The 25,210-nt window shown below is 44.8% G+C and overlaps 1 protein-coding gene across 2 annotated transcripts in view; it reads left to right on the top strand.

Annotated features, from left to right (window-relative positions):
* The window catches only part of LOC122789778 (phosphatidylinositol-binding clathrin assembly protein-like), a 2,259,505-nt gene that overhangs the window by 1,932,645 nt on the left and 301,650 nt on the right, over positions 1–25,210 (top strand). For both annotated transcript variants that reach the window (XM_044057218.1, XM_044057217.1), the window contains 2 exons: positions 10,239–10,355; positions 10,449–10,479. In XM_044057218.1, coding sequence (XP_043913153.1) covers positions 10,239–10,355; positions 10,449–10,479 — 148 coding nt within the window. The remainder of the gene's footprint in view (positions 1–10,238; positions 10,356–10,448; positions 10,480–25,210) is intronic.

A 25,210-nucleotide genomic window follows, 5' to 3' on the forward strand; every position in this document is an offset into this window, starting at 1 on the left:
CAGCACTGGCTTACCAAGTTCAATTACAAGCCCAGTTCCTGCCAGGAAAAAAGAACACATTGGCAGACGACCTAAGCAGAAACATCATGGATCCCCACAAGTGGAAACTGGATCCACAAGTATTTGCAATGATAACTCAAAAATGGGGGCGCCCATACATAGACCTGTTTGCCAACCCCCAAAACCATCAGCTTTCAAAATTTTGCACAAGGACATTTCACCATCAAGCTTGGAAAGTGGACGCGCACTCATTCAGTTGGAAAATGCTGACAGTATATGCCTTTCCTCCATTGCCCCTTCTCACAAAGGTGCTGCTGAAAGTCAGGATGGAGAGACCTGGAATGATACTCATTGCCCTGGACTGGCCACGCCAGCACTGGTACCCACTACTAAGGAGCATGGCCCAGGTCCCACCATGGATTTTACCACAAATTCTTCATCTACTCACACAGCAAGGCAGTCAAGTCAGATTCTACACAGCCAGCTCAAAACCTTAAATTTGGCTGCATGGCACATCACCTAAGCAACCAGCTAGCCCCTCTTTCACAAGCTGTTATGGATGTCATTCTGGAGGCCAGGAGGCCCAGCACCAGGAAAGCCTAGTCAGACAAATGGAAAAGATTTTGTGCCTGGAACCAAGCTAAAGGCCAAAATACCCTTCAGCCGGACATGCCTCAGATTCTACAATATTTAACTGAGATGTTACACATAGGACTTTCTTTTTCGTCTATTAAAATCCACGCCTCAGTTATTTCAGCTTACTAGAACACGGATCCTCCCTTATTTTCACATCCACTTCTAAGGCAGTATCTCAGAGAGGCAAAAAACATTAGGCCTCCCAGGAGAGCGCCTACACCAACTTGGGACCTAAATTTTGTTCTGGAAAAACTTACCCTGCCACCTTTTGAGCCAGCTTTCTCAGCTGACTTAAAGTTTATGTAATGGAAGACTGTCCTGCTGCTAGCAATTACTTCAGCCAGAAGAGTCTTAGAGCTACAGGCACTAATGGCAGTACAGCCCTTCCTCATTTTTCATCAAGACAGAGTTTCTCTAAGAACTAACCCCTCCTTTATGCCAAAGGTTGTATACAGTGTGGCTCTAAATCAAACCATCCACTTACCCACCTTCTTTCCAAATCCACAGAACAAAGGAGAAAGACTCTTGCCTTCCTTGGACATTCACAGGCAACTACGTTACTACTTGGATAAAACTAAGGCTTTCAGAAAATCTGACCAACTTTTTGTATCCTATTCTACAGCATCACAAGGAAAGGCGATCTCAAAACAGACCATTTCCAAATGGGTAGGACATTGCATACGTTTTTGCTACACCCATCATGGAAAACAAGTTCCTGCTAGCATAAGGCCCCACTCCACCAGGGCAGCAGCTACATCTACAGACTTCCTCAGGGAGGTGCCAACCAAGCATATACTGGAAGCTGCAACTTGGAGTTCAGTACACACTTTCACCAAACATAATCACTTACCACTTTACTCTAAGACTAGAGCTGGCTTCGCCACTGCAGATTTACAGGGCCTTCTAGCCTCCTCTAACCCTGTTTGACAACACCTCCCATCCTTAGCTTTGGGATTATACCCAAGTGTGATGACTGCAGAAGGGTAACACGATGAACATAGTACAGTTTTGTACCTACCATAAATGTAAATGTTTGAGTGTATACCCTGCTGCAGTCCAGGTTACCCTCCCTCCATCCCCTCTGACCTAACTAAAACCTTTCTATACCTTAAAATCTGATACAACCTTTGTGGTGTATTTGCTTATAGCTGGAGGGATGTTTTGTTTGTGCTAAGCTTTTATTATTGGTACTATCTACTGACCATCTTTTTGGGAGGCACCTGACATTATTATTGGTACTATCTACTGACCATCTTTTGGGGGGGGGGGATCTGACATCTGGGGCAAGAAAAACTGAAGAAAATGGTGTTGGATGCCTCTTGTATACCCCTGGCGCACTGATGTCAGGGAAGAAGCGACAGCAACCAATGCCGGACCAAGACTTTGGAATTCAGGCCGACTGCGGGGACCACCTGACGACAGGATAACCCAAGTGTGATGACTGCAGCAGGGTATACACTCGAACATCTACATTTATGGTAGGTACAAAACTGTACTTTTAGCCCCAGACCACGACGTCTCTCTGTCTGTTTTGTGCCTTGTTCAACACCCGAACTATTTGTCAGGCTATTTTTGCAGCCATTTTCTTTCGTACTTGATCTGTGTACTCCGAAATGGCTTTGTTAAGCCATCCGACTACCGTTCTTCCGAAACAATGTAAGGATAAAGACAGAGACAGACCGCATAGGTCCAAAACTGCCGACGACGCTTCCATTAAGCTAGTAGCCAGTCTGCCGGTACTCAGTGAGGCGCTTTCGCAGCCCCTGATACTCGCTACTTTAGATTTGCAGGCCTGTACTGAGACCCATTCGGAGTCCGGTATGCTGCAAGATGCTTCTTTGACTATGGAACCTACAGATGTCTCTACCTTGGACGGGTCCGGAGCCGCTGTGCAGGCACCGGCTTCTGAGGGTGTATTCAGGCCTACAGACATTTATATTAAACCGACGCCATTGTTTTCATCCAGACCAAAAACTCGCACTACGCCTAGAAAACTGATGACCAAACCAAGGGCTCAGGCCCATATGCCTCAAAAACGAATGCTTAGAATGGCTGAAGACCTTAATTAGGGAAAGCCAGCCTTCCCCCTCTAAGAGGTCTAGAACTGATTTTCTTTCAGATTCTTCTGCTCAGGAATATGATATTTCTGCTCCTTCTGATTACTAGGATTTGCCCTGATCTACTTATGAGTATTCTGATGCAGAGGATTCCATTCCCTCTGCTTCCCCTCCAGTAGATTTTTTCCTTCGGTGAAACCTTGCATACTCTTAGGGAGCATTTCCGCTGGGAAAGCCAGGATTACTCTGAGTCCACAAAGAGACTTGGGGAATTCTTACTCCTACCTCAACACAGGCATTTAGCTATCCCTCCTGTTCTGGACATTGTAGATGATGCTTTCTTGGAATCTAGCCTTACCCCAGACACTTTACCTCCAGCTCCCAGAAAACCTGACGGGTACTACAGAGTTCCTGACCCTCTTAAGTTCCTCTTCAACAATCCTTCTGCGAGTCCAGAGACCATTTCCCAAGGACCTAAAGGCATTAAGGCTACTGCTGCCAAAAATCCTACCCCTTCTGATAGAGATTATAGAGCCTTGGACAGATGGGGTAAGAAGGTATACACTTCTGCTACTTTGGCCATTAGGGCTTTAAATTGCCAGTTTCATATGTTAAAGTATCAGCAGCATATTGTGGGACTACTTAGACAGAAAATTATGTTGATTCCTGACTGTGCTAAACACAAAGAATTGCAAGATTTAATGCATTCTGCAGAACAAGTTGGTAAACGTACTTTGCAATGTGGTTTTGACACTTTAGAAACATCTTGCAGGGCTGCTGTCACCGGGTCTGTACTTAAAAGGCATGCTTGGCTTAAGGAACAAAACTTGCCAGATCATGTTAAAGCAAAATTATTGGATGCCCCAAGACTGCCTTTGTGGCAACAGAGCAGAAGTCATCCTCAAAAGGATGGAGGAAAAAGCTAAATCTATGCAAACTGTTTAATATGTCCTACAAGTATAGCCTCCCAGATTCAGTAGGCATTGGCCTTCAAAGAAGTGGTCCTTTCCAGTCCCTTTCAGACATTTTCAGTCCAAACCCAGGAACAGCAGACCACGTAGGCTATGGTCTCAGACTACGCACAGAGCTAAGCAGTGGGGGCTTCCACTTCCAAAGCAGGGAGTAGTAAGCCACCCCCATGGAAAAATGGCACAATGACTTAACCTTAAACCTCCCAAGCCCTGCTCATCTACCTGCTCCCTTAGGAGGAAAGCTCACCCTGCATGCAAAAAACTGGGAAATCGTTACCCAGGACAAATGGGTTTTGAACATATTTTCTCAAGAATACAGATTCCACTTCCACACACTACCAACCTCAAATGGTTGGCCAGACATCCCCCCAAATCAATGGGCGGAGGCCCAACAGCAGGTTCTCTCTGTCTTCTCAGTATCAGGGCTATTCAACCTGTCCCAGCAGAACAAAGGGACAAGGTTTTTATTCAAGACTTTTTCTGGTACCCAGAAAAGACAACTCCTTGCGTTCTATCCTGGACCTGTCTATTCTCAACACCTTTCTGGTGGTTCCAAAATTCAAAACGCTAACTCTTCAACAGCATCTTCCTATGCTAGCCAAGGATGCCTGGCTGGCAACCCTAGACTTAAAGGAAGCTTACCTGCACATCCCAATAAGAGGATCCTGCAGACAATACGTAAGTTTCAGGGCAGGCTCCATGCACTTTCAGTTCTCTGCACTTCCCTTTCGCTTATCTACTGCACCCAGGGTGTTCACAAAGTGTGTAGCTCCAGCCATTGGATTTTGCAGGCAGAGAATTATTCAAATTTACCCATATTTGGACGATTGTCTGATTTAGCAGAAAGCTAGGACGTGCTATTACAACACCTGGCATTCGTAAAGAAACTGCTAACCTCACTGGGGTACACCATCAACGAAATGAAATCTCACCTAGTAACCTGCCAACGGATTGTATTCCTGGGAGCAAGCTTGAACACAACTTCCCAGATGGCATTCCGCACTCCGGAGAAACAAGTTTGACGACCTACTTCCAACTATTAGCCACAAAACCCCAGGTATCTGCAAGGAAAATACTGCAAGCTCTGGGGTTCATGGCCTCTTGCATTTTACTAATTCCATATGCAAGACTGCATATCAGGAAACTCCAATGGTACCTAAAAAGCCTGTGGTGTCAACATTTGCAGGACCTGGAAACAATGATTTCTATCATTCCTTGTATAAAGAGGCCTGCTACCACAACAAGGGACTCCCTTTCACTCTACCCTCTGCTGCCCAAACCCTAACAACAGAAGCATCAGACTATGCATGGGGGCTCACATGGCAGGGCAGTGCATTCAGGGCAAATGGAACCAGAGACAGATGCACCAGCATGTCAATCAAAAAGAAATGTTTTCTGTACAGAATGCTTTGACTGCCTTCAAAGACCGTATTCTTCCAGGACAACTATTGGTAAAGATGGACAACACCACAGTTATGTGGTACATAAACAAGCAGGGGGGAACCCACTCGTACCCTCTCTGCAGACTAGCCATGGCTCTGTGGGACACAGCCTTTAGCTACCAAGTACACCTACAAGCACAATTCTTGCCAGGCAAACTAAATTCACTGGCAGATGACTTAAGCAGAAATCTCATGGACCCACATGAATGGAAACTAGAACCCAAAATATTCAACCTCTTGAGGAATAAATGGGGGACTACAGAGGTAGGCCTGTTTGCTCCCCTCAGAATTACCAATTGAACAAATTCTGCAGAACTCCCCACAGTCAAGCTTGAAAAGTGGATGCACTGTCCTTTACCTGGGAAAGCCTCTCTGTTTATGCCTTACCCCCTCTGCCTCTCCTTTCAAAGGTTCTACTAAAGATCAAACAGGACAAGCCAAGAACAATACTGATTGCACCAGACTGGCCACACCAGCACTGGTACCCCCTCTTGCGCAGTATGACACTGCTACAACCATGGCAGCTGCCTCAGACAGCTTCCCTGCTGTCCCAGCAGGCGGGCCAAATTCTGCTCCCTCAGCTTCAAACCCTGAGCCTTGCAGCCTGGCTAATTCCTTGAGCTCCCCTCTAGTATCCCTTAGTAAGCAGGTACTGGGTGACATTCTGGAGGCAAGGAGGCCTAGTACTATAAAATCCTATGCTGAAAAGTGAAAAAGATATTGTTCCTGGAGCCAGGCTCGGGATGGGCACAACGATGCCCAGCTTACTTCATATTCTACAGTACTTAACAGAAATGCTCCACAAGGGCCTATGCTTCTCTTCAATTAAAATTCATGCCTCTGCCATTTCAGCACATTATAGTACTGAGACACCCCTCTTCTCTCACCCCTTGCTAAAGCAATTCCTTAGAGGGGCCAAAAATTTAAGGACCCCCCCCCCCAAGAGAGCTCCCACTCCAGCCTGGGACCTTAACTTTGTATTGGAAAAGCTCACGCTTTCCCCCCTTTGAGCCAGCTGCTACAGCAGAGTTGAAATTCCTTTCTTGGAAAACAGCCTTCCTTCTAGCCATCACTTCAGCAAGAAGAGTGTCTGAATTACAGGCCCTCATGGCAGTGGAACCCTTCATTATCTTCCATGCGGACAGGGTTTCCCTCAGGACTAATCCTTCCTTTTTGCCCAAGGTGGTGTCTACTGTGGCCCTAAATCAGTCCATTCATTTGCCTACTTTTTTCCCTAATCTACAAAACAAAGGGGAACGAATATTGCACTCTCTGGACGTGCACAAACAACTTAGGCTTAGTCATGTCCAAAAAGAATCTATCAGAAAATCTGAACAGCTGTTAATTAGCTTTGCTGCAGGGGCAGAGGGGAAGGCCATTTCAAAGCAAACCAATTCCAAATGGATAGCCCATTGCATTCATTTCTGCTACAAGCACCATGGAAAACATACCCCACTGAGGATAAGATCACATTCCACCATGGCTGCATCTACCCCTGAGGCATTTCTCAGAGGAGTCCCTACCAGGGACATCCTAGAAGCTGCTACCTGGAGCTCTGTACATACCTTCACCAAGCATTACCACTTGCCTATCTTTTCTAAATCCAGAGCTGGAGTCTTGCAGGGCTTAATAGCTGGCCCTAATGCTCTTTAACTTCCTCCTCCCTCCCTTAGCTTTGGGAATCAACTCAAATTTGATGACTGCAACAGTGAAACACGAAGAACGTAGTACAGTTGTGTACACTTACCATAAATGTAGATGTTCAAGTGTATTCACTGTTGCAGTCCTGGTTTCCCTCCCTCCAACCCCCTGACTTCTCTTGGCTCTACCTTTCCTTTTTGTTGATATATTTATTTTTCCTTCTGTATTTGCTTTTTGGTGGGGGTTTATCGTACCATGTAATTGCTTCCTATTGTGGGGGCACCTGATATCTGGGGGGGGGGGGAACTGATGTAATGGCATCGGCTGCATGTTTTATACTCCTGACGTCAAGGAAGAAGCGACAGCATCCGATGCAGAAATCCGAAGGCTCTGGTATTTAGGCTGGCTGAGGGCTACCTGCAGGCAGATAACCCAAATGTGATGACTGCAACAGTGAATACACTCAAACATCTACATTTATGGTAAGTGTACACAACTGTAATTTACTGCAGCAGTGATTTATTCAACCATGTTATGGTAAGTTTTCTTACTCGTGTACTCCTTGTACTTGTGCAGCATGTATACCCTTCCAACTGACCAGTTTGTCCTGAACAAAGGCTGTACAGTCTTGTTCCTCTTCTAGCACCCCAATAATATAAATATTCCATTACACCCTTTCTTCAAAGTCCACTTGTCTGTTTCTCTCAACTTCTGTAACTGCATGGCAGCGTAAGGACATTTGCCTTCTATATCTTGCTTCTCCATACGGAGCAGTTTAGTGGCATCTGTATGTTCATGGTTTCCATCATCCTCACATACATAAGCCTTCACTATATAAGTTGTAAGATGCCCACACTTTACATTTTTCACTTTTAAATGCTTTCATCAGGTTAACACTGGCAAACCTTAGTCCTTGTTTTCACTTGTGAATTCACCATCTAGCTGTCTCCCAGCTCATTTGGTTGATTTTTATGCACCCTCTTATCCATTTACATTGACATTATTGCACAGTGGCACAGTAGTGTTGTCACCTCACAGCAAGAGGACCCTGGTTCTATTCTTGGCTGGAGTGCCTTCTGTGAGGAGTCTGCACGGGTTTCCTCTGGGTGCTTCGGTTTCCTCTCACATTCCAAAGATGTGCATTAGGTGGATTGGACAACCTAAGATGGCCAAAGGTGTGAGTGTGGTGTGGAAGAACTACCATGGCAGGGCTGGGCCACCTGACGCTGAAAACCTTGGCTGTAGATGATTGTCATTGTTGAGGTGACACTCAACCCCATGTGCAAAAATGGGAAAAAGGTTTGTGGATGGATGCATTATATTTGTTTCACTTTCAACTTTATTTTTTCCCTTCTGATTTTTTTTTCTTGCTCATGAAATTCAGTACCTCTGTCTTTGCTGTGTGAAAAACATGTACTTAAAAATTGCTGCATTTCCAACTAACTAATATCTGCCTACTTTTGGAGCACATCTACTCATCTCTGTGCCATCACTGAGAATCCAAGAGAAAAAATCTTAAACATCAGCAAAAGAACTATTCAATCGGTTCCATCTGATAATTTTTTTTTATTCCAAAAAAGACGAAGGATCTAAGCCTGACTTGGACTTAAGTGGTCTAACAAAGCAATCTTTCCAGATGGTCACTGTGCAGGCCATCCTTCCTCACTTGAAAGAACGGGAGTGGATTAACTATTTGGACCTCAGAGTTCACCAATGAATTCAAGATATTTCTGTGCTTTTGAGTAAGAGCAGTCATTATCAGTTATGGATGCTTCCATTCAGTCTCACCTCAGCTGCTATGATGTGTCTCTGATGTTGAAGTGAACCTAAGGCTGCATGATATGAAGGTTTTTCCATATCTATAACTAGTGTCTAGTAGCAGCAACATTAGACTAGTGATAACACAGAAAACTCTCCTGAATATTTATCAGTCAGTGGGAGTCACAATGTACACAGAAATGCCCCAGTTTGAGCCCTTGTAGAAATATTACCAAGCATCACCTCAGGTACCATCTGCAAAGCACATCTTCTTTAAAACAGAATTTGTCCTGTGTATGTCTTGGTGTCCCAAATTCTACACACTCAGTAGCAGGAGATTTTCTTAAGGATCATTGTTAGTCATTGCTACAGAGATCTCTTCCAAAGGCAGAGGCTTTCTTTTGAGCTAGGATACAGGATTTGAATTGCATAGACCTATTGACCAAGTTTATTGCTTACTGCAAAAAAAAATTACTAGAAAGTGAAAGTCACAATTTAAATCAACCATAACTGAAGTATTTATTATTGTAAACTAGACAGAGTACTGGAGGTAGAATCATTAGAAAAGGGAAGGAAAAAAAATGACATAAAAATAAATGGAATATGTGAGAACAGTACTTGCAGAATAATGTCCAGGAGGTACGAGGTTTAAGGAAAAGAAGGAATTGAAAAACCTGTGTAATGTTTGAGTAAATGATTGTTAAAGAAAATGCATGTATAATGCACTGGCCGTTGATGCATAGGGTTAAAACTGTGAGCTGCTGTTCTTCTGGTACAGTATTTGATTCCGTCTCTCAGCCCTTGTTTGCCTACTGTGTGAACTTGAGCAAGTCACTTAACCAGATGTTGCTCCCTGGTCATCCCTGAATTAAGATTCTCTCTCTCTCTCTAGTGGGCCTACCTGGTTAATAAATGATTATTATTATTATTATTGTTATTATTGACTGCATTGAATGTTTGATGTGTTTTTTCTTTTCTTTGATTGTACCCATAACTATGTCGTTGTCTACAATGCAAGAATGTAGTACAGGTGTTTAAAAATGCCTAACAGCATTCTTTTAGATAATTGAAATTTTCCTCCCTACAATACTAAGTCATTTAGTTGCACAAACGGTTGTATTAAATTTCTATATTATGAGTTGCAGTTGGGGAAAGCTAACACAGAGGAAATTGGATTGGGTTTGTAGCGCAGTGGAAGGTGGATGAAAGCATTCTGTTTTAATATGCATGTGCTTCCGCTGAAATGACTTTCTTGAGCATTTTGTCTGACTTTAAGAAGGAAAACCAGCTCTTTGCTTTACTTCTCTGCCTAGAAGGTTTTTGCAGCTGCCAAACAGATGCTATCCAGATGGATTGTTAGTTTTTACTGTATTTTGTTAACAGAAGACCAGTTAAGTGTTGACCAATACAGTGGCAGGACATTCTACCATAGAGTATATATTCCTGTAGTCCATTTTTCAGAAAGGTGTCCACAGGGGGATAATACATCAGTATTTTCTTATACACAGTTTTGCTGTAGCAAATAACCAGTAAATTATTTTTGTACCGAGTGTGGGCAAGGGAGTTCTGGTACTGGTACCTTTACAAATAGCCAGGTGAAATTCCTTACGAAATGTTGAGCTTGGAATGCAACTGTCCATGAATATTTAATTATTAACTGAGTAGCTTTTACAAGTAATAATATGCATAGTAAATCTTAATTTATTTCTGTTTTTTAGATTTGAATTTCTTAGATAATATGTTGAGGCCAACAGCAGCATCCCAGGTCCAGGCAGCTGCACCAGTCAGTCACACAACTGGTAGATTCATGGCAAATGACCTTGATTCTTCCTTGGCTAACCTTGTTGGCAGTAAGTTCTCCTTAATCTTATCTTTTAGAATGAGTCCATTCTGCTCATATTGTAGAGTTTAATAAGAGTTTTATTTTTCCCTGTGTCAAATAGATCTGGGTTTTGGAGGAACACCATCTAAGAAGTAAGTAATGCTTTCTATTATTCTTGTGTCAGAAATAATGATTTAACTGTGAGTTTTACTCTAGGCATTTGTTTTTGTCTTTAATCTCCCTCTAAAGGGTGAAGGGCATATTGTATGTGGAAGCCAATTGAAGAAAAATTGTTTTGGTTTCTATATTTCCAGGAGTGCAGTTGGAGGTTCAGTGTATTATGAATGTTTTATTTTTATTTATTTGTTTGACCATGCTATACTCCAAAAAATAGAGACCACTAAAAGTATTATGATTATGATTATGTTTGGTATAAACCTTTTCCCAAGAAAGTCATAATTCACAGATTTTTTTTTTTATTTTATTAATTTGTAAACTAATTAAAATCACTAGGCACGAGCCACTTTTCAGAGGTAATGCAAGAGCACTGTCTGGTTAAGTATCTTGCTCAGTGTTGCACAGTAGGCAGGTGAAGGATGAAGGATTTGAACCTTGCACTATAGGTTAGTTTGTTAGCACTTCCTAATCTTAATCCCCTGCGCTGACCTGCGATATCTAATACCATCTTGACAGCTGTACAACACTAATGATGGAAATCACCTCTCTGTCAATCATAGTTGAGCACTTTTTTTTTTCAGAACCACCCAAACTTGTGGGCATTCATAGCTAGTTCCAGAGCCTCCTGTCATGTGAATTTCTAACTTCATAAGTAAGCCTACCCCCCTCATGCAGTTAGTTTTTTTTTTGTGCTAGTCTCACAATCCAGATCCTACTCCTGATGCTCATCAGCTGAAAGTTCCTGCGTTCAGTGCATACAGCAAATCATATGTGCCTTTGTGCATGGGGTGGATATAGGTGTTTTTTTTGGCTGTTGTGCACCCTGTCTCCCATCTTCATTAATAGACAGCTGCCAGCTGAAAGTTGAAATGCTTGTACTCCACCCATTTCCAAGCCCTTGATAGTGCATTCAAGTTAAGAAGTATTCACTTATTACCATTTTCCACCCCTGTCCAATCTGAAATTGTTTAGATTTGAACAGTAGTTATTTTGTGTGTGTCTTAGCACTTTGTTTATAGATCTCTATATCTCTACATATTTTAGTCTTCCTAGTCCAGTAGAGTAAGCTGATTCTCAGTTGGTCATTCACCAATCATAGGAATGTAGCAGACGTCTGATTGGCTGGTGTGGGTATCTTTGTTGCTTTAGTCCTCATTTGCATGTTGCAAAACATTGGGATTTTACTCTTAGAAACTTTGCGGTCTTGTGCTAACCAGTGGTGGTGTGCTTGCAAATGATAAATTAAAGCTTTAGTGATTTTTTTACATGACTTTTCTCATGATTGCACACATTTTTAAGTGTGTACTTTTTTCTTTTCTTTTTTCTTTGAGAAAATAATGATTATTGATTCAGGATAAAATATATTTTTATTCCATTAAGCAGTGCAGTTGATACTTTTAGATGGGGATTAAAGTGAACATTGGAATAAAGTAAGATAAATATAGGCCTCCATAGCAGGGCATGTGTAACATAGCAAACTGAATTTCACATATTGATTACGATTTTAGATTCTATTTGCCAACAGCTTCACATTTTTTTTTTTTTACTTATGTGACACACATCATTGTTCACTGCTGCTGCACTACAGTTGCATTGTGAGCCAACAACTGGCATTCATAAATGCTTGTTTTTATTTTAATCATTTGTGAACCAGGCAATCCCTCACTTAGGCACAAGATGTTCTTCGTGTTTCACTGTTGCAGTCATTACATTTGGGTTATCTGCTTGCAGTAGCCCTCAGTCAGCCTGATTAACAAAGTCTTGGGTCCTCGGTTGCTGTCCCTTCTTCCATGATGTCAGGTCGTCAGGGTTATAAAGCATGCAGCCGACGCCATTACATCAGTCTTTCTTGCCGTGTGGTGCCCGAAGCAGAAGCAGTTCGCAAGTGCCGGTCAGTCGACTCCTGAAATTTGCGATGTTATGTGATCCTATCTCGCCTACATTCTGTACTGATGGGTTCGGAGCTGATCCTCGGCTCCGACTCTGCACGCTATGCAATAGAGCGAAGTCTCTAATTGGCTGAGCTATTCTATATCCTAGGATGCACCACCACCACTAATTCCCCAGATCTCGTTTGCCGCTTACAAAGCAAGGACATGGTCTCGAGCTTGGCTGAGCTAAGTGCTTTCTTTATTAGGTTTTTCCTGTCAGGAATTTCTTAAACTTAACCAAAAAGCTGTTTTAACAACTATCGTTGTGTATGAGTGAGTTTTTTTAACTTTTTTGTGGTAAAATATTTTTTGTTCAGGGAAAGGTTTCCGTTTAAGTTAGAGGGGCCTTCCCCTCGTGCGTGAGTAGCCTTTTTTGTGTAGTGTTTGTAAGGTGATCAAGTTCCCGTTTTTAGTTGGAGGGTTCTTGGCCCTCCTGTTGTGTGACCAATACCCTTTGGTTAACTAATTTTTTACTGTTAAAGTGTTTGTTCTGATTATTGTGTTTTTTCTAACTGTTTGGCATTATGTCAAAAGAACACAGGCCCTCTGGATTTAAAAAATGCGCTAGATGCAATTACAAAATGTCGATAACAGATGATCACTCCCTTTGCGTGTACTGTTTAGGACCCAAACACCTTCAGGAGTCTTGTGTGTGTCACGCTTTTTCCTCTCGAGTCCTCCAAGAGAGGAAAAATAAATTGATCTTAAAAGGATTTATTAAGCCTTCTTTTGAAGAGGCCTTATCTTCCTCATCTTCTTCCTCTAAGAAAAAGAAATCGTCGGCTCCGACCAGCCCGTCGGAACTGACCACTAAGAAATCTAGGCAGGCTTCTCCATCGGCTCCACGGACTTCGGAGCCGAGGGCAGAACGGTCTGCCTCGATGCCTCCAGCCTCGACTCTTCTGGCTTCGGAGCCGATGGCTGGAGCTTCGAGAGGCGGATCACCTTCATCGGCTCCGCTGATTTCGGAGCCGATGAGGGTTGTCCGCTCAGACTCTTCCCCTTCGCCGCCGAAGTCCTCTTCGGCACCGAGGGAAATTACAATGGAGTCTCCTTCGGCACCGATTTTGATCGAGTCGATTCGGAGCCGGTCCCCTAGTCCTTCGGAACTGGTGGAGAAGTCTAGTCTGACCCGTTTGATCTCCTCTCCATCCTCCAAGATGTCAGATTCGGACATCGACAGGGTGCTCCAAAGGCTGTTTCAGTCTCCAAAAAGTTAGTTTCTGTTTCAGCCCAGTCGGCTTCGGAGCCGATGGTCCACCCTTTAGCCTTGGTTCCTCCTCCAACAGCCTCGGCACCGTTGGAGTCGGTGCTGGTGGAGCCGATGGAGGTGTCCGGGTCGGCTCCGACCCTTACTCCTACTCCGGCCTTTGGGTCGGAGTTCGGTACACGGATCTCTTCGGTCGGCCCCGAGGGTGGCGCTTTGGGACCGATGTTTTCGGTTCCGAGCCTCTCTCTCGGTGTGTCGGCTGCGGGAGTGCCATCTGCTGTTGTGGCTTTGGGGGTCGGACCTTCCCAGAAGTCCGGCCTTTAGAGCCATGAGGAGTGTTTGGCCAAATCTTCTTTGGCTACCTCCACCGTCTCCCCGGCACCTTCCCTAGGCATGGAGACTGGGTCCTTTGTAGTCCCCCTGTCTCAAGACAGCGGAGCCCTGGGGCCTGAGGTCACCCCCATTGGGGTCTGCCTCTTCCTGGAGGTCCCTCTGAAGAGTCTTCGGAGGAACCCCCAAGAAAAAAACAGTGCAAGAGGAAGCACGTCGACTCCCCTGACGAGTCTATCACCTCCGATACCAATCTTGATGATGCGGAAGGGTCCCCCAAGTCGTCCTCGGATGATCTCTCCTTTGCTGACATCCTGGAAGTCCTCAAGCAACGAGGCGGCTGGCAGACCAAACCCCCTTCCTCTGACGAGTCGGTGTTCCTCAAGGCCTTCGGGGCTCAGCCCTCTGCCTCCTGGGTGTCTCCGCCCTTCGATGAGCTCCTGGATTTGATCTCTCGAAGGGCGTGGGAACATCCAGATTCTGTGGAACCGGTGCCTGCTCACCCTAACAAATTTTTGTCAGCGCCCCCGGGAAAGGAATTTCTTACCAAGGGTGTGGCTGTAGATGCTATGGTGGTGGCATCTGCTACCCAGCAAGATGTGGCAGAGGCTTCGACGTCCGTCCATCCCCCTAATAAGGAGTCTAGGAGCATGGACGGTGCACGGAAGCGCACCCTCTCTTCAGCGGCCTTTACATTAAGGTCTCTGAACTACCTCACGCACTTCACTAGACTTCAGAGGGATCTGATCAAGGTACTCTCAGATACCCTCTCTGGTAACCTGCCTGAGCAGTTAGCCCAGACGGTTAGCTCTCAGTTGGCTACTTTGTCGTCGATATCGAACTCGTCCATGAGGCTCATTTCGTATGCAGCCGAGGGGCGAGTAGAGCGGCGGGTACGGGTGTTGCTCTACGGAGACAAGCCTGGCTACGCCTGTGTCATTTTGCGGAGGCCTTCAAATCTTCCTTTGCCGATGCTCCCTTTGATGGGTCCTCTTTGTTCGGACCCAAGGTAAAGGACACCTTGACCCGCTGTGAACAAGAGGGTAAAACTTTGACTGCCGTAGGAGCATGGTTTTCCTCTCCCTTTCGGCCTTATCCCAAGGCTAAAAGAGGAGGGAAAATGTGGTTCCGTAAATCTCAAAAGAATTACCCCTCACAGCAGGACGATCCCCCCTCTAGAGGCAGAGGAGGGGGAAATTTTTCTGGAAGACGCCGTCCCAGAGGCGGCAGAGGCCCCCCGCAACACTGGAGACCGCGAGTCCTTTCGTGGCTCTTCAACCTCTCAGCATCCCTGAAGGATTGCCCGACTGTGCAGCTCCGGAGCCAGTCGGGGGTCGTTTTTCGAGGCACCTAAAGGCCTGGGAGAGTATCACTCAGGACCGATGGGTGCTCTGAATCATCGCCGGAGGTTACGTCATCCCCTTTTCACACCCCCCCATCCAGAAAAATCCCGGACCCCCCACCCAGTCAACGGGATATTGCAGCCATCGAAATTTCAAAGCTGCTTCAAAAAGGAGTCATCCAACCGGTCCCCGTAGACCAGACCGGATTAGGGACTTACTCAAAATTCTTTTTAGTGCCAAAAAAGACCGGGACTTGAGGCCCATTTTGGATCTCAGCAACCTGAATCGATCAGTCAAGAAGTCCAAGTTCCGGATGGTCACCTTACAATCCATTCTCCCGCTTCTGGAGAAAGGTGTTTGGATGTGCTCCATAGATCTCAAGGACGCCTATTATCACATTCTGGTAAATCAGGCGTCCAGGAGACATCTGCACTTCAGCCTGGGAGACAGTCATTTCCAGTTCTGCGCACTGCCCTTTGGTCTCACCACAGCCCCCAGGGTGTTCACCAAATGTTTGGCGGTGGTGTCTGCTCACCTGAGGAGTCTAGGATTCCAGGTGTTTCCGTATCTAGACGACTGGCTCCTAACTGCCACCTCCAGGCATCTACTATTACAGAACCTAGCAGCCACTATATCTCTAGGAACCTCCCTAGGAATCACCTTCAATTGGGCAAAGTCTGTGTTGCTGCCATCTCAGCTTATACGGTTTATCGGGGTAGACATAGACTCAAGGCAAATGCGGGTCTATCTTCCTACAAAGAGAATAGAAACATAACAATCTGAAGTCCGAGCATTGCTTCTCAAACGCCGAGCCCCAGCAAGGATGGTCCTACAACTGTTGGGTTCCATGTCGGCTACCGTTCTCCTGGTGCCCTTAGCAAGATTACACATGAGGATTCTCCAGTGGCTCCTATCGGTCCAGTGGTCGTATCAGGAACTTCCTCTCAGTCACCAAATTATAATTACGGAGACGTGCAAACAGGACCTCCGTTGGTGGCTTATCTCGTCCAACCTGGATCAGGGGCGACCTTTCGTTCCTCCTCCTCCAGTGGCCACTTTGACTACGGACGCCTCCCAGACGGGGTGGGGGGGTCATTACCTGGGCAGGTCAGTTCAAGGCAAGTGGCATCCCGGCGAGACTTCCCTACACATCAACATACTGGAAATGAGAGCAGTGCTTCTGTCACTCCAAGCACTACACTGCTACCTTCCCCAAGGTATGATTGCCTTTCAGTCCGACAACATGTCAGTAGTCTGGTACCTGAACAAGCAGGGAGGGACCAGGTCCTACCCTCTTTGCAGAGAGGCCATGAGAGTATGGAATTGGGCTGTTGCAACCAATCGTTTCTTGGTAGCAACTCATATTCCGGGGAGATCCAATGTGATAGCCGACAGACTGAGCAGAACCATTCTCTCCCCGCACGAGTGGTCTCTGAACGACAGAGTAGCATCTCAGATCTTCAGAAGATGGGGAACTCCTTGTTGCGACCTCTTTGCAACCCCTCTCAACACGAAATGTCTACGCTTCTTTTCTCTTACCCCGAGTCGGGGGAGGTTTCCCAAGGACGCCCTAGTCCAAGCTTGGCCCAACGGCTTACTGTACGCCTTTCCTCCGGTTCCCCTTCTCCCCAGGGTGATCCAGAAGGCGATTCACTTGCAGTGCAAGATGATTTTAATTTCCCCATACTGGCCTCATCAAGTCTGGCTGCCATTTCTTCGGAAATACGCACTGGACGGCCCATGGTTCCTGGACCAGGTTCCAGATCTCTTGATCCACCAGTCGGGACAGCTTCACCAGTCCCTTCACTCACTGAAATTAACAGCTTGGCTCCTCCACTTCCGACTATAGTCAGGAACCAGGTTTTAGACTCAGAAGTTATACATATCTTGTCCTCAGCCCACAAGAATTCGACTAAGAAAATGTATAATAGTAAATGGAAGAGATTTGCCATTTGGGCCCAACTCCGGGGTTTAGATCCCATTACTGCCCCGGTGGCGGACGTTTTGAAATTCCTAGCTTCCCTATTCAATCAAGGGTCTTCAGTCTCTACCATTAAGGTTCAATTAGCAGCTATTTCTAATTTTCATGCAAGTACAGACCCACCTTTGATGAGCAATAAGTTGTGTAAAGCCTTCATGAAAGGTGCTGGGCTGCTACGTCCTCCAGTTTCTCATCCTGCTCCACCATGGGATCTCAGTTTCGTATTAGGTGCCTTGACCTCTTCCCCCTTCGAACCGGCAGCAACTTCTGACTTGAAATTTCTTACCTGGAAGACCGCTTTTTTGGTGGCAATTACATCAGCCAGAAGAGTTTCGGAACTTCAGGCCCTATGTGTCAACCCGTCGTACCTGGTTTTTCACAAGGATAGAGTATCCCTTAGGCCCAATCCATCTTTTGTTCCCAAAGTTTGTTCCAGTTTCTGTCTTCAACAGTCTTTGGAACTTCCAGTTTTCTTCCCCAATTACTCAGACAGAGCAGAATATATCTTCCATTCATTGGATGTCCACAGACAATTGCGTTTCTATTTAGATAGGACACATCAAACACGAAAAACAGATCAGTTGTTTGTGTCCTTTTCAGACAATAAATTGGGCAAAGCCGTCACGAAGGTCACTATTGCCAAGTGGATCAGCGACTGTATTAGTCATATTTATTTTCTTTCTAATAGAGAGCTTACAACCACTGTGAAAGCTCATTCTACAAGGGCTATGGCTACTTCAACAGCATTTCATGCTAAGCTTGCCATTAGTGACATTTGTGCTGCGGCTACCTGGTCCTCTCCTCACACCTTTATTTCTCATTACAAATTGGATGTGGCATCTCGGGGGCGAGCTTCCTTCGGTTCCACAGTTCTCAGGAGTGTTTTCCAGTGAGCCACCCAGGAATCAGGTGCTAGGGACGCTGTCCCATCAGTACAGAATGTAGGCGAGATAGGATCACATAACATCTTTTAGTTATGTACTTACCATAACTTCAGATGTTTGGGATCCATCTCGCCTACATTCCTAATACCCACCCTCCTTCCCCCTGCCTTGGAGATCAGAAGAGACCGGACGGTTCGAGTTCGACCGTTTCATCTTGAAACATCTGGCAATGTTATATCAGCAGTGCATGTGTGAGTGCATGTGAGCGGACAAACTAGATCTGGGGAATTAGTGGTGGTGCATCCTGGGATATAGAATAGCTCAGCCAATTAGAGACTTTGCTGTATTGCATAGCGTGCCGAGTTGGAGCCGAGGATCGGCTCCGAACCCATCAGTACAGAATGTAGGCGAGATGGATCCCAAACATCTGAAGTTATGGTAAGTACATAACTAAAAGTTTTCGAGTTTCAGAACCGAAGTCTTCAACTAAAGCTTAGTACCCCATTGGGGAAACATTTCTTGCTCCTTCCGATGTCAGTAAAAGTTAATAATTGCATTACTTGTGGAAAAAAAATACCTCACAAAGATTTTCATTTGTACTGTATTCCTTGCCTAGGCCCTGACCATGATGTACCTTGCTGTCGGTTTTCTGCTTTATTTAATCAGCGCACTATCCGTCGTCGGTGTATTTTTGCCTCTAAATATTTCGGTTCTCGGTTTAATTATCCAGAAATGTCATCGGTTAACCTTCCGACTACCGGGATTCCGAAAAAATGCAAAGATATAGACAGAGACAGGCCACTGAGGTCCAAAGCTGCTGATGATGCTTCTCCTAAGCCAGTCACCAGTTCGCTGGTACTCGGGCGCTTTCGCAGCCCCTGATACCCGCTACTTCTGATTTGCAAGGCTCTACTGAGACCCATTCAGAATCCGGTATGCCGTGAGATGCTTCAACTGTGGAACCTGCGGATGTCTCTATCTTGGATGGGTCCGGAGTTGCTGTGCAGGCACCGGCTTCTGAGGGTGTATTCGGGCCCTACGGACTTGCATATTAAACCAGCGCCACCTCCTTCATTTAGGCCAAAATCCCGAACCATACCTAAGAAACTGATGCCCAGGCCACATGCTCAGGCCTCTATGCCTAAAAAACAAGAATGGCTGAAGATCTTATAACTCTAATATGGGGAAGCCAACCCACCCCCTTCTAAGAGACCTAGGACTGAAGTTGTTTATGAATCTTCTGACCAGGATTCTGAGTTTTCTGATTATTCTGATGATCTGGATTTTCCCTTATCTACTTATGAGGATTCTGATGCAGAGGATTATATTCCCTCTGCTTCCCCTCCAGAGGAGTTTTCTTTTGGTGAGACCTTACATACTTTAAAGGGAGCATTTCCATTGGGAAAGCCAGGACTTTTTTTGATTCAAAACAGAGGCTTAGGGATTTCTTACTCCTGCCTAAGCATAGGCCTTTAGCTATACCTCCTGTACTAGACATTGTTGATGATGCCTTTTCAGAATCTAGTTTGGCCCCTGATTCTTTGCCTCCTGCTCCCAGAAAACCTGACATATTACAGGGTTCCTGATTCACACAAGTCCTATTGCGGCTCCAGAGACTATTTCACAGGGACCCAAGGGCATTAAGGCTTCTACTGCTAAAAATCCTACCCCCTCTGATAGAGACTGCAGATCGATGGGGTAAGAAGGTTTACACTTCTGCAACCTTGGCTATTGGGGCTTTAAACTGCCAGTTTCATATGTTAAAGTATCAACAGCATGTTGTTGGATTGCTTAAACAGAAAATGATGTTGATTCTTGACTGTGCTGAGAATAAAGAATTACAGGATTTAATGCATTCTGCTGAACAGGAAATGGATAACATACTTTGCAATGTGGATTTGATTAATTAGAGGCTTCTTGCAGGGCTGCTGTTACTGGGTCTTTGCTCAGAAGGCATGCTTGGCTTAAGGAGCAGTATTTGCTTGATCATGTTAAAGCTAAATTGTTGGATGCTCCCTTAAATCAGGACCGCCTGTTTGGCAACAAGGCTGAGGAAGTTCTTAAAAAGATGGAAGATAAAGCTAAATATATGCAAACTGTTAAAGATTTCTTACAAGTTCAGCGTCCTAGATTTAGTAGGCACTGACCCTCTAAAAATTGGTCCTTTCCAGCCCCTTCCAGGTCTTCTCAAGCCAAACCCAGACACAGCATAAACCCCATGTTTCAGTCCCAAGGGACGCACAAGACTAAGCAGTGGGGGGTTTCCGCACCAAAGTCTGAGAGTAGTAAGACTCCCCCCTATGGAAAACTGTCTCTGACTTGCTTTTAAAACTTCCAAGCACTTCCCAACTGAATGCTCCTTTAGGCAGAAAGATTGGTCTTCAGGCCAAAAACTGGGAACTCCTTACCCAGGACAAATGGGTTTTAAATATAGTATCCCAAGGATACTGATTTCACTTCCACACGTTACCAACACCAAGCGGATGGCCAGATCTACCCCCAAATCAGTGGACAGAGGCCCAAAATCAACTACTCTCTCTTTTAAACATGGATGCTTTTCAGTTGGTACCAGAAGAGGAAAAGGGACAAGGTTTCTGTTTGAGAGTTTTCCAGGTACCCACAAAAGGCAATACATGGCGTTCTATCTTGGACCTTTCTACTTTAAACACCTTTCTGGTGATTCCAAAATTCAAGATGCTGACTCTTAACCAGCTGCTTCCTATGCTAGGCAAAGGTGCATGGTTGGCAACACTAGCCTTAAAAGAAGCATACCTGCACATCCCTATCAGGGAGTCTTGCAGAAGATACCTACGCTTTAAAGCAGGCTACATGCACTATCAGTTCTCTGCACTGCCCTTTGGCTTATCTACTACGCCCAGGGTATTCACAAAGTGCCTAGCTCCAGTCATTGCATTTTGCAGGCAAAGAAATATTCAAATATACCCATACCTGAACGATTGCCTAATTCAGTTAGAAAGCCAGGACATTCTTTTGAATCATCTGGCCTTTGTTCAGAGGGTACTGACTTGCCTGGGGTTCACCATAAACAAAAAGAAATCACACCTGGTACCCTGTCAACAAATTATATTCCTGGGTGCAAGCTTGAATACAACTTCCCAGAACCTACTTCAAACAAGTGGCCACAAAAACCCAGCTATCTGCAAGGCAAATACTGCAAGCCTTGGGGTTCATGGCCTCCTGCATTCTTCTAATTCCATATGCAAGGCTGCATATGAGGAAACTACAATGGAATCTCAAAAGCCTATGGTGTCAACATTCAGAGGATCTAGAAGCAAGGATTCCTATCATACCTTGCCTATACCTAGAGTTCCTTTGGTGGGCAGAGGCCTGCCACCAAAACAGGGGATTAGCATTCACATTACTCCCTGCCACCCAAATCTTAACAGACACATCAGACTATGCATGGGAGGCTCACCTGGCAGGGAAGTGCTTTCAGGGCAAATGGAACCTAAGTCAAATGCACCTGCACATAAATCAAAAGGAAATGTTAGCTGTACAGAATGCTCAGACAGCCTTCAAGGACCACATTCTTCCAGGGCAACTAATGGTAAAGACGGACAACACCACTGTCATGTGGTACATAAACAAGCAGGGGGGTACACATTCTTATTCCCTCTGCGTACTAGCCATGGCATTGTGGAACACAGCCTTGAGCTACCAAGTGAATCTACAAGCTCAGTTCCTGCCAGGAAAACTAAATACACTGGCAGGCGGACTAAGCAGAAACCTCATGGACCCTCACAAGTGGAAACTGGAACCAAGGATTTTCAACATGTTGACAAGCAAATGGGGGAGCCCAGATATAGACCTGTTTACCTCCCCTCAGAACCATCAACTGGACAAATTTTGCACAAGAATTCCCCACAAGCTAGCTTGGAAAGTGGATGCTCTATCGTACAGCTGGAAAAACCTATCAGTTTATGCCTTTCCTCCTCTGCCTCTGCTCTCCAAGGTACTACTAACGATGTAACAGGACAAGCCAAGGACGATTTTAATTGCACCAGACTGGCCTCGCCAACACTGTTACCCACTCTTGCGCAGTGTGTCACGCTTGACTCCATGGCACCTGCCTCAGACTCCTTCCCTGTTGTCTCAGCAGGAGAACCAAATTCTGCATGCACAGATGCAAACCCTGAACCTAGCAGCCTGGCAAATTACCTAATCTCTCATTTACCATCCCTCAGTAAATCACGATGGATATCATTTTAGAGGCAAGGAGGCCTAGTACTAAAAAATCTTATGCTGCATAATGTAAAAGATTTTGTGCCTGTAACCAATCTCAAGGAATGAACACAGCAGTGCCCAATTTGCCTCAGATTCTACATTACTTGACTGAGATGCTTCATAAGGGCTTGTCCTTTTTCTCCATCAAAATTCATGCCTCAGCCATTTCAGCTCATTATAGCACAGATCCTCCCCTCTTCTCTCACCCACTGCTCAAACGGTTCCTCAGAGGGGCCAAAAATTTAAGGCCACCCAGGAGAGCTCCAACCCCAGCCTGGGATCTTAAAATTGTCTTGGAGAACGCCTTTCGATCCAGCTGCTACTGCAGATTTAAAATTTCTTTCCTGGAAAACAGCTTTCCTTTTAGCAGTCACTTCTGCAAGAAGGGTATCTGAATTACAGGCCCTTATGGCAGTGGAACTTTTCATCATCTTTCATGCGGACAGGGTGTCCCTCAGAACCAATCCCTCCTTCATGCCCAAGGTGGTATCCAGTGTGGCTCTTAATCAGTCCATTTGTTTGCCTACCTTCTTTCCTAACCCACAGAACAAAGGGGAACAGATACTACACTCTTTAGATGTGCACAGACAGCTTAGATTGTACTTGAACAGGACTAAACCTCAAAGGAAATCTGAACAACTGCTTGTGGCATTTGCTGCAGGGACAGAGGGGAAAGCTATTTCAAAACAAACCATTTCAAAATGGATAGGCCACTGCATTAATTTCTGCTATAAACACAATGGAAAACCTATCCCACAGGGCATCAGACCCCATTCAACCAGGGCTGCATCTACCTCTACAGCCTTTCTCAGGGGCGTCCCTACTAGAGACATCATAGAAGCTGCTACCTGGAGTTCTGTACATACTTTCACCAAGCATTATCATTTGCCATTTTTCTCTAAATCCAGAGCTGGTTTTGCCACTGCAGTCTTGCAGGGCCTTATAGCTGGTCCTAATTCTATTTAAATTTCTCCTCCCAACCTTAGCTTTGGGAATCTACCCAAATGTGATGACTGCAACAGTGAAACACGAAGAACATAGTACGGTTGTGTATACTTACCATAAATGTAGATGTTAGTGCATTCACTGTTGCAGTCCTGGTTACCCTCCCTCCAGCCCCCTTTCTTCTTTTGGCTATACCTCTACTCTCACTTACTATGCTCTAAAAGCTTTTTGGTGTATTTGCATTTTTGTTGAAGGTATATCCTTGTATTTATAGATTTAATTGTTTCCCATTAGGGGGCACCTGACATCTGGGGCAAGAAAAACTGAAGTAATGGCATCAGCTGCATGCTTTACACCCCTGACGACCTGATGTCCTGGAAGAAGGGACAGCAACTGACGCAGGACCCACGACTTTGTTAATCAGGCCAACTGAGGGCTACTGCAGTCAGATGACCCAAATGGTAATGACTGCAACAGTAAATACACTTGAACATGTACATTTATGGTAAGTGTACACAACTGTACTTTCCTGCAATTCTCGGGGCAGCTCATTAACATTGTCTGATTCAGTGACTTACTCAAGATCACACAGTCTACAAGTGGAGAGTGAGAGACTCAAATCCAGGAGTATAAGACAAAGATAAAAAGCCATTACTAGCATAAATCTTCAGCAGTGAAGTGAAACAATCTGGCTCAGGAAAAATCTGGAACTGTACTTTAACACGATTGCATATAGTGTAAAAATATTTGAGGCTTCTTAATTTAGTTCTGTATTCTTGAGCTGATGAATGTACTCCATGGAAGTGAGAAGGAAAGTCCATTAATTGCTTTTTAGACCTTATGTTTAATCCCAGTTATCTTTCAGCTGTCACTAGTTTAGCTAAGGTGTATAATCAAGTTTAGGACTTTAAGCCTTCAAGAAGCTTGCAATCCTTGATTCCACATTTGTACATTCTATTTCCATGTAGCTAGCTGTCCAGAATGGTCTACTCTGATTGTCTGTTATGATGGAAGTACTGTTAGTTTTTGTAGGCAGAGAGACTAGTGCTTCAGAAAGCATGCCATTTAATCTTTTTGACCTTGGTCTGAATACAGATGATGTGATGAAGGGATACAAGGTGATCCAGTTTCGGGGACTTAGTTCTTCTCTCAGTAAAAATTCCACTGTGAGGCAATAGTTATGTCTGCCATACCCTGCAGTCTCTGTGGAGTAGTAATGATTCCTTTCTGAACATGCTTTCATTGTGGGGCACTGGTAAGTCCCTTCTAACTGTATGATTATATAGTCCCCTGGTGCACACATGTGGCAGTGGTTAGTCCTTAAGTGTGCAATCACTGTGGTCATGCAATCCCTCTGCCTTGTCCATATCATCTCTGACACTCAGTGGTCACTGTTCCCTGATCTGTGATGCACTGGTCAGTACTAAACAAAGGATAAGCAAAAACTACCTATAATACATCTAGTTCAATTGAGGATTACATCAAGGCCAAGGTACAAGTAAGAATGATTTGAAGCAATCTGGCTAACAAACAAGATGTGTCATTATGCTGTTAGAAAGAAACTGGACATGAGTTTACCACTTTTTCCTGCTCACCGTTGAAATTTCCATTTACGATAATGTGTACGATAGGTTACAGTCTCTTGGATGTGAAGATACATTATCAAATTTAGCACGTACATGTGTAGGATGGTAAAAAGGAAGTAGCTGTAGGTGGTAATGAGTTTCCTCTGACTTCTGGGTAGTGTCTCTGCTGCCTTCCATTTAGGTGATACTTCATGATTGCCACTATCACTTTGTATGATTAATGACAACTGCAGACTTAACACCAAGGGGAG

The sequence above is a fragment of the Protopterus annectens genome, chromosome 15.part0 (genome assembly GCF_019279795.1).
Source record: "Protopterus annectens isolate FY-2018-M chromosome 15.part0, PAN1.0, whole genome shotgun sequence".
Lineage (NCBI taxonomy): Eukaryota > Metazoa > Chordata > Ceratodontiformes > Protopteridae > Protopterus > Protopterus annectens.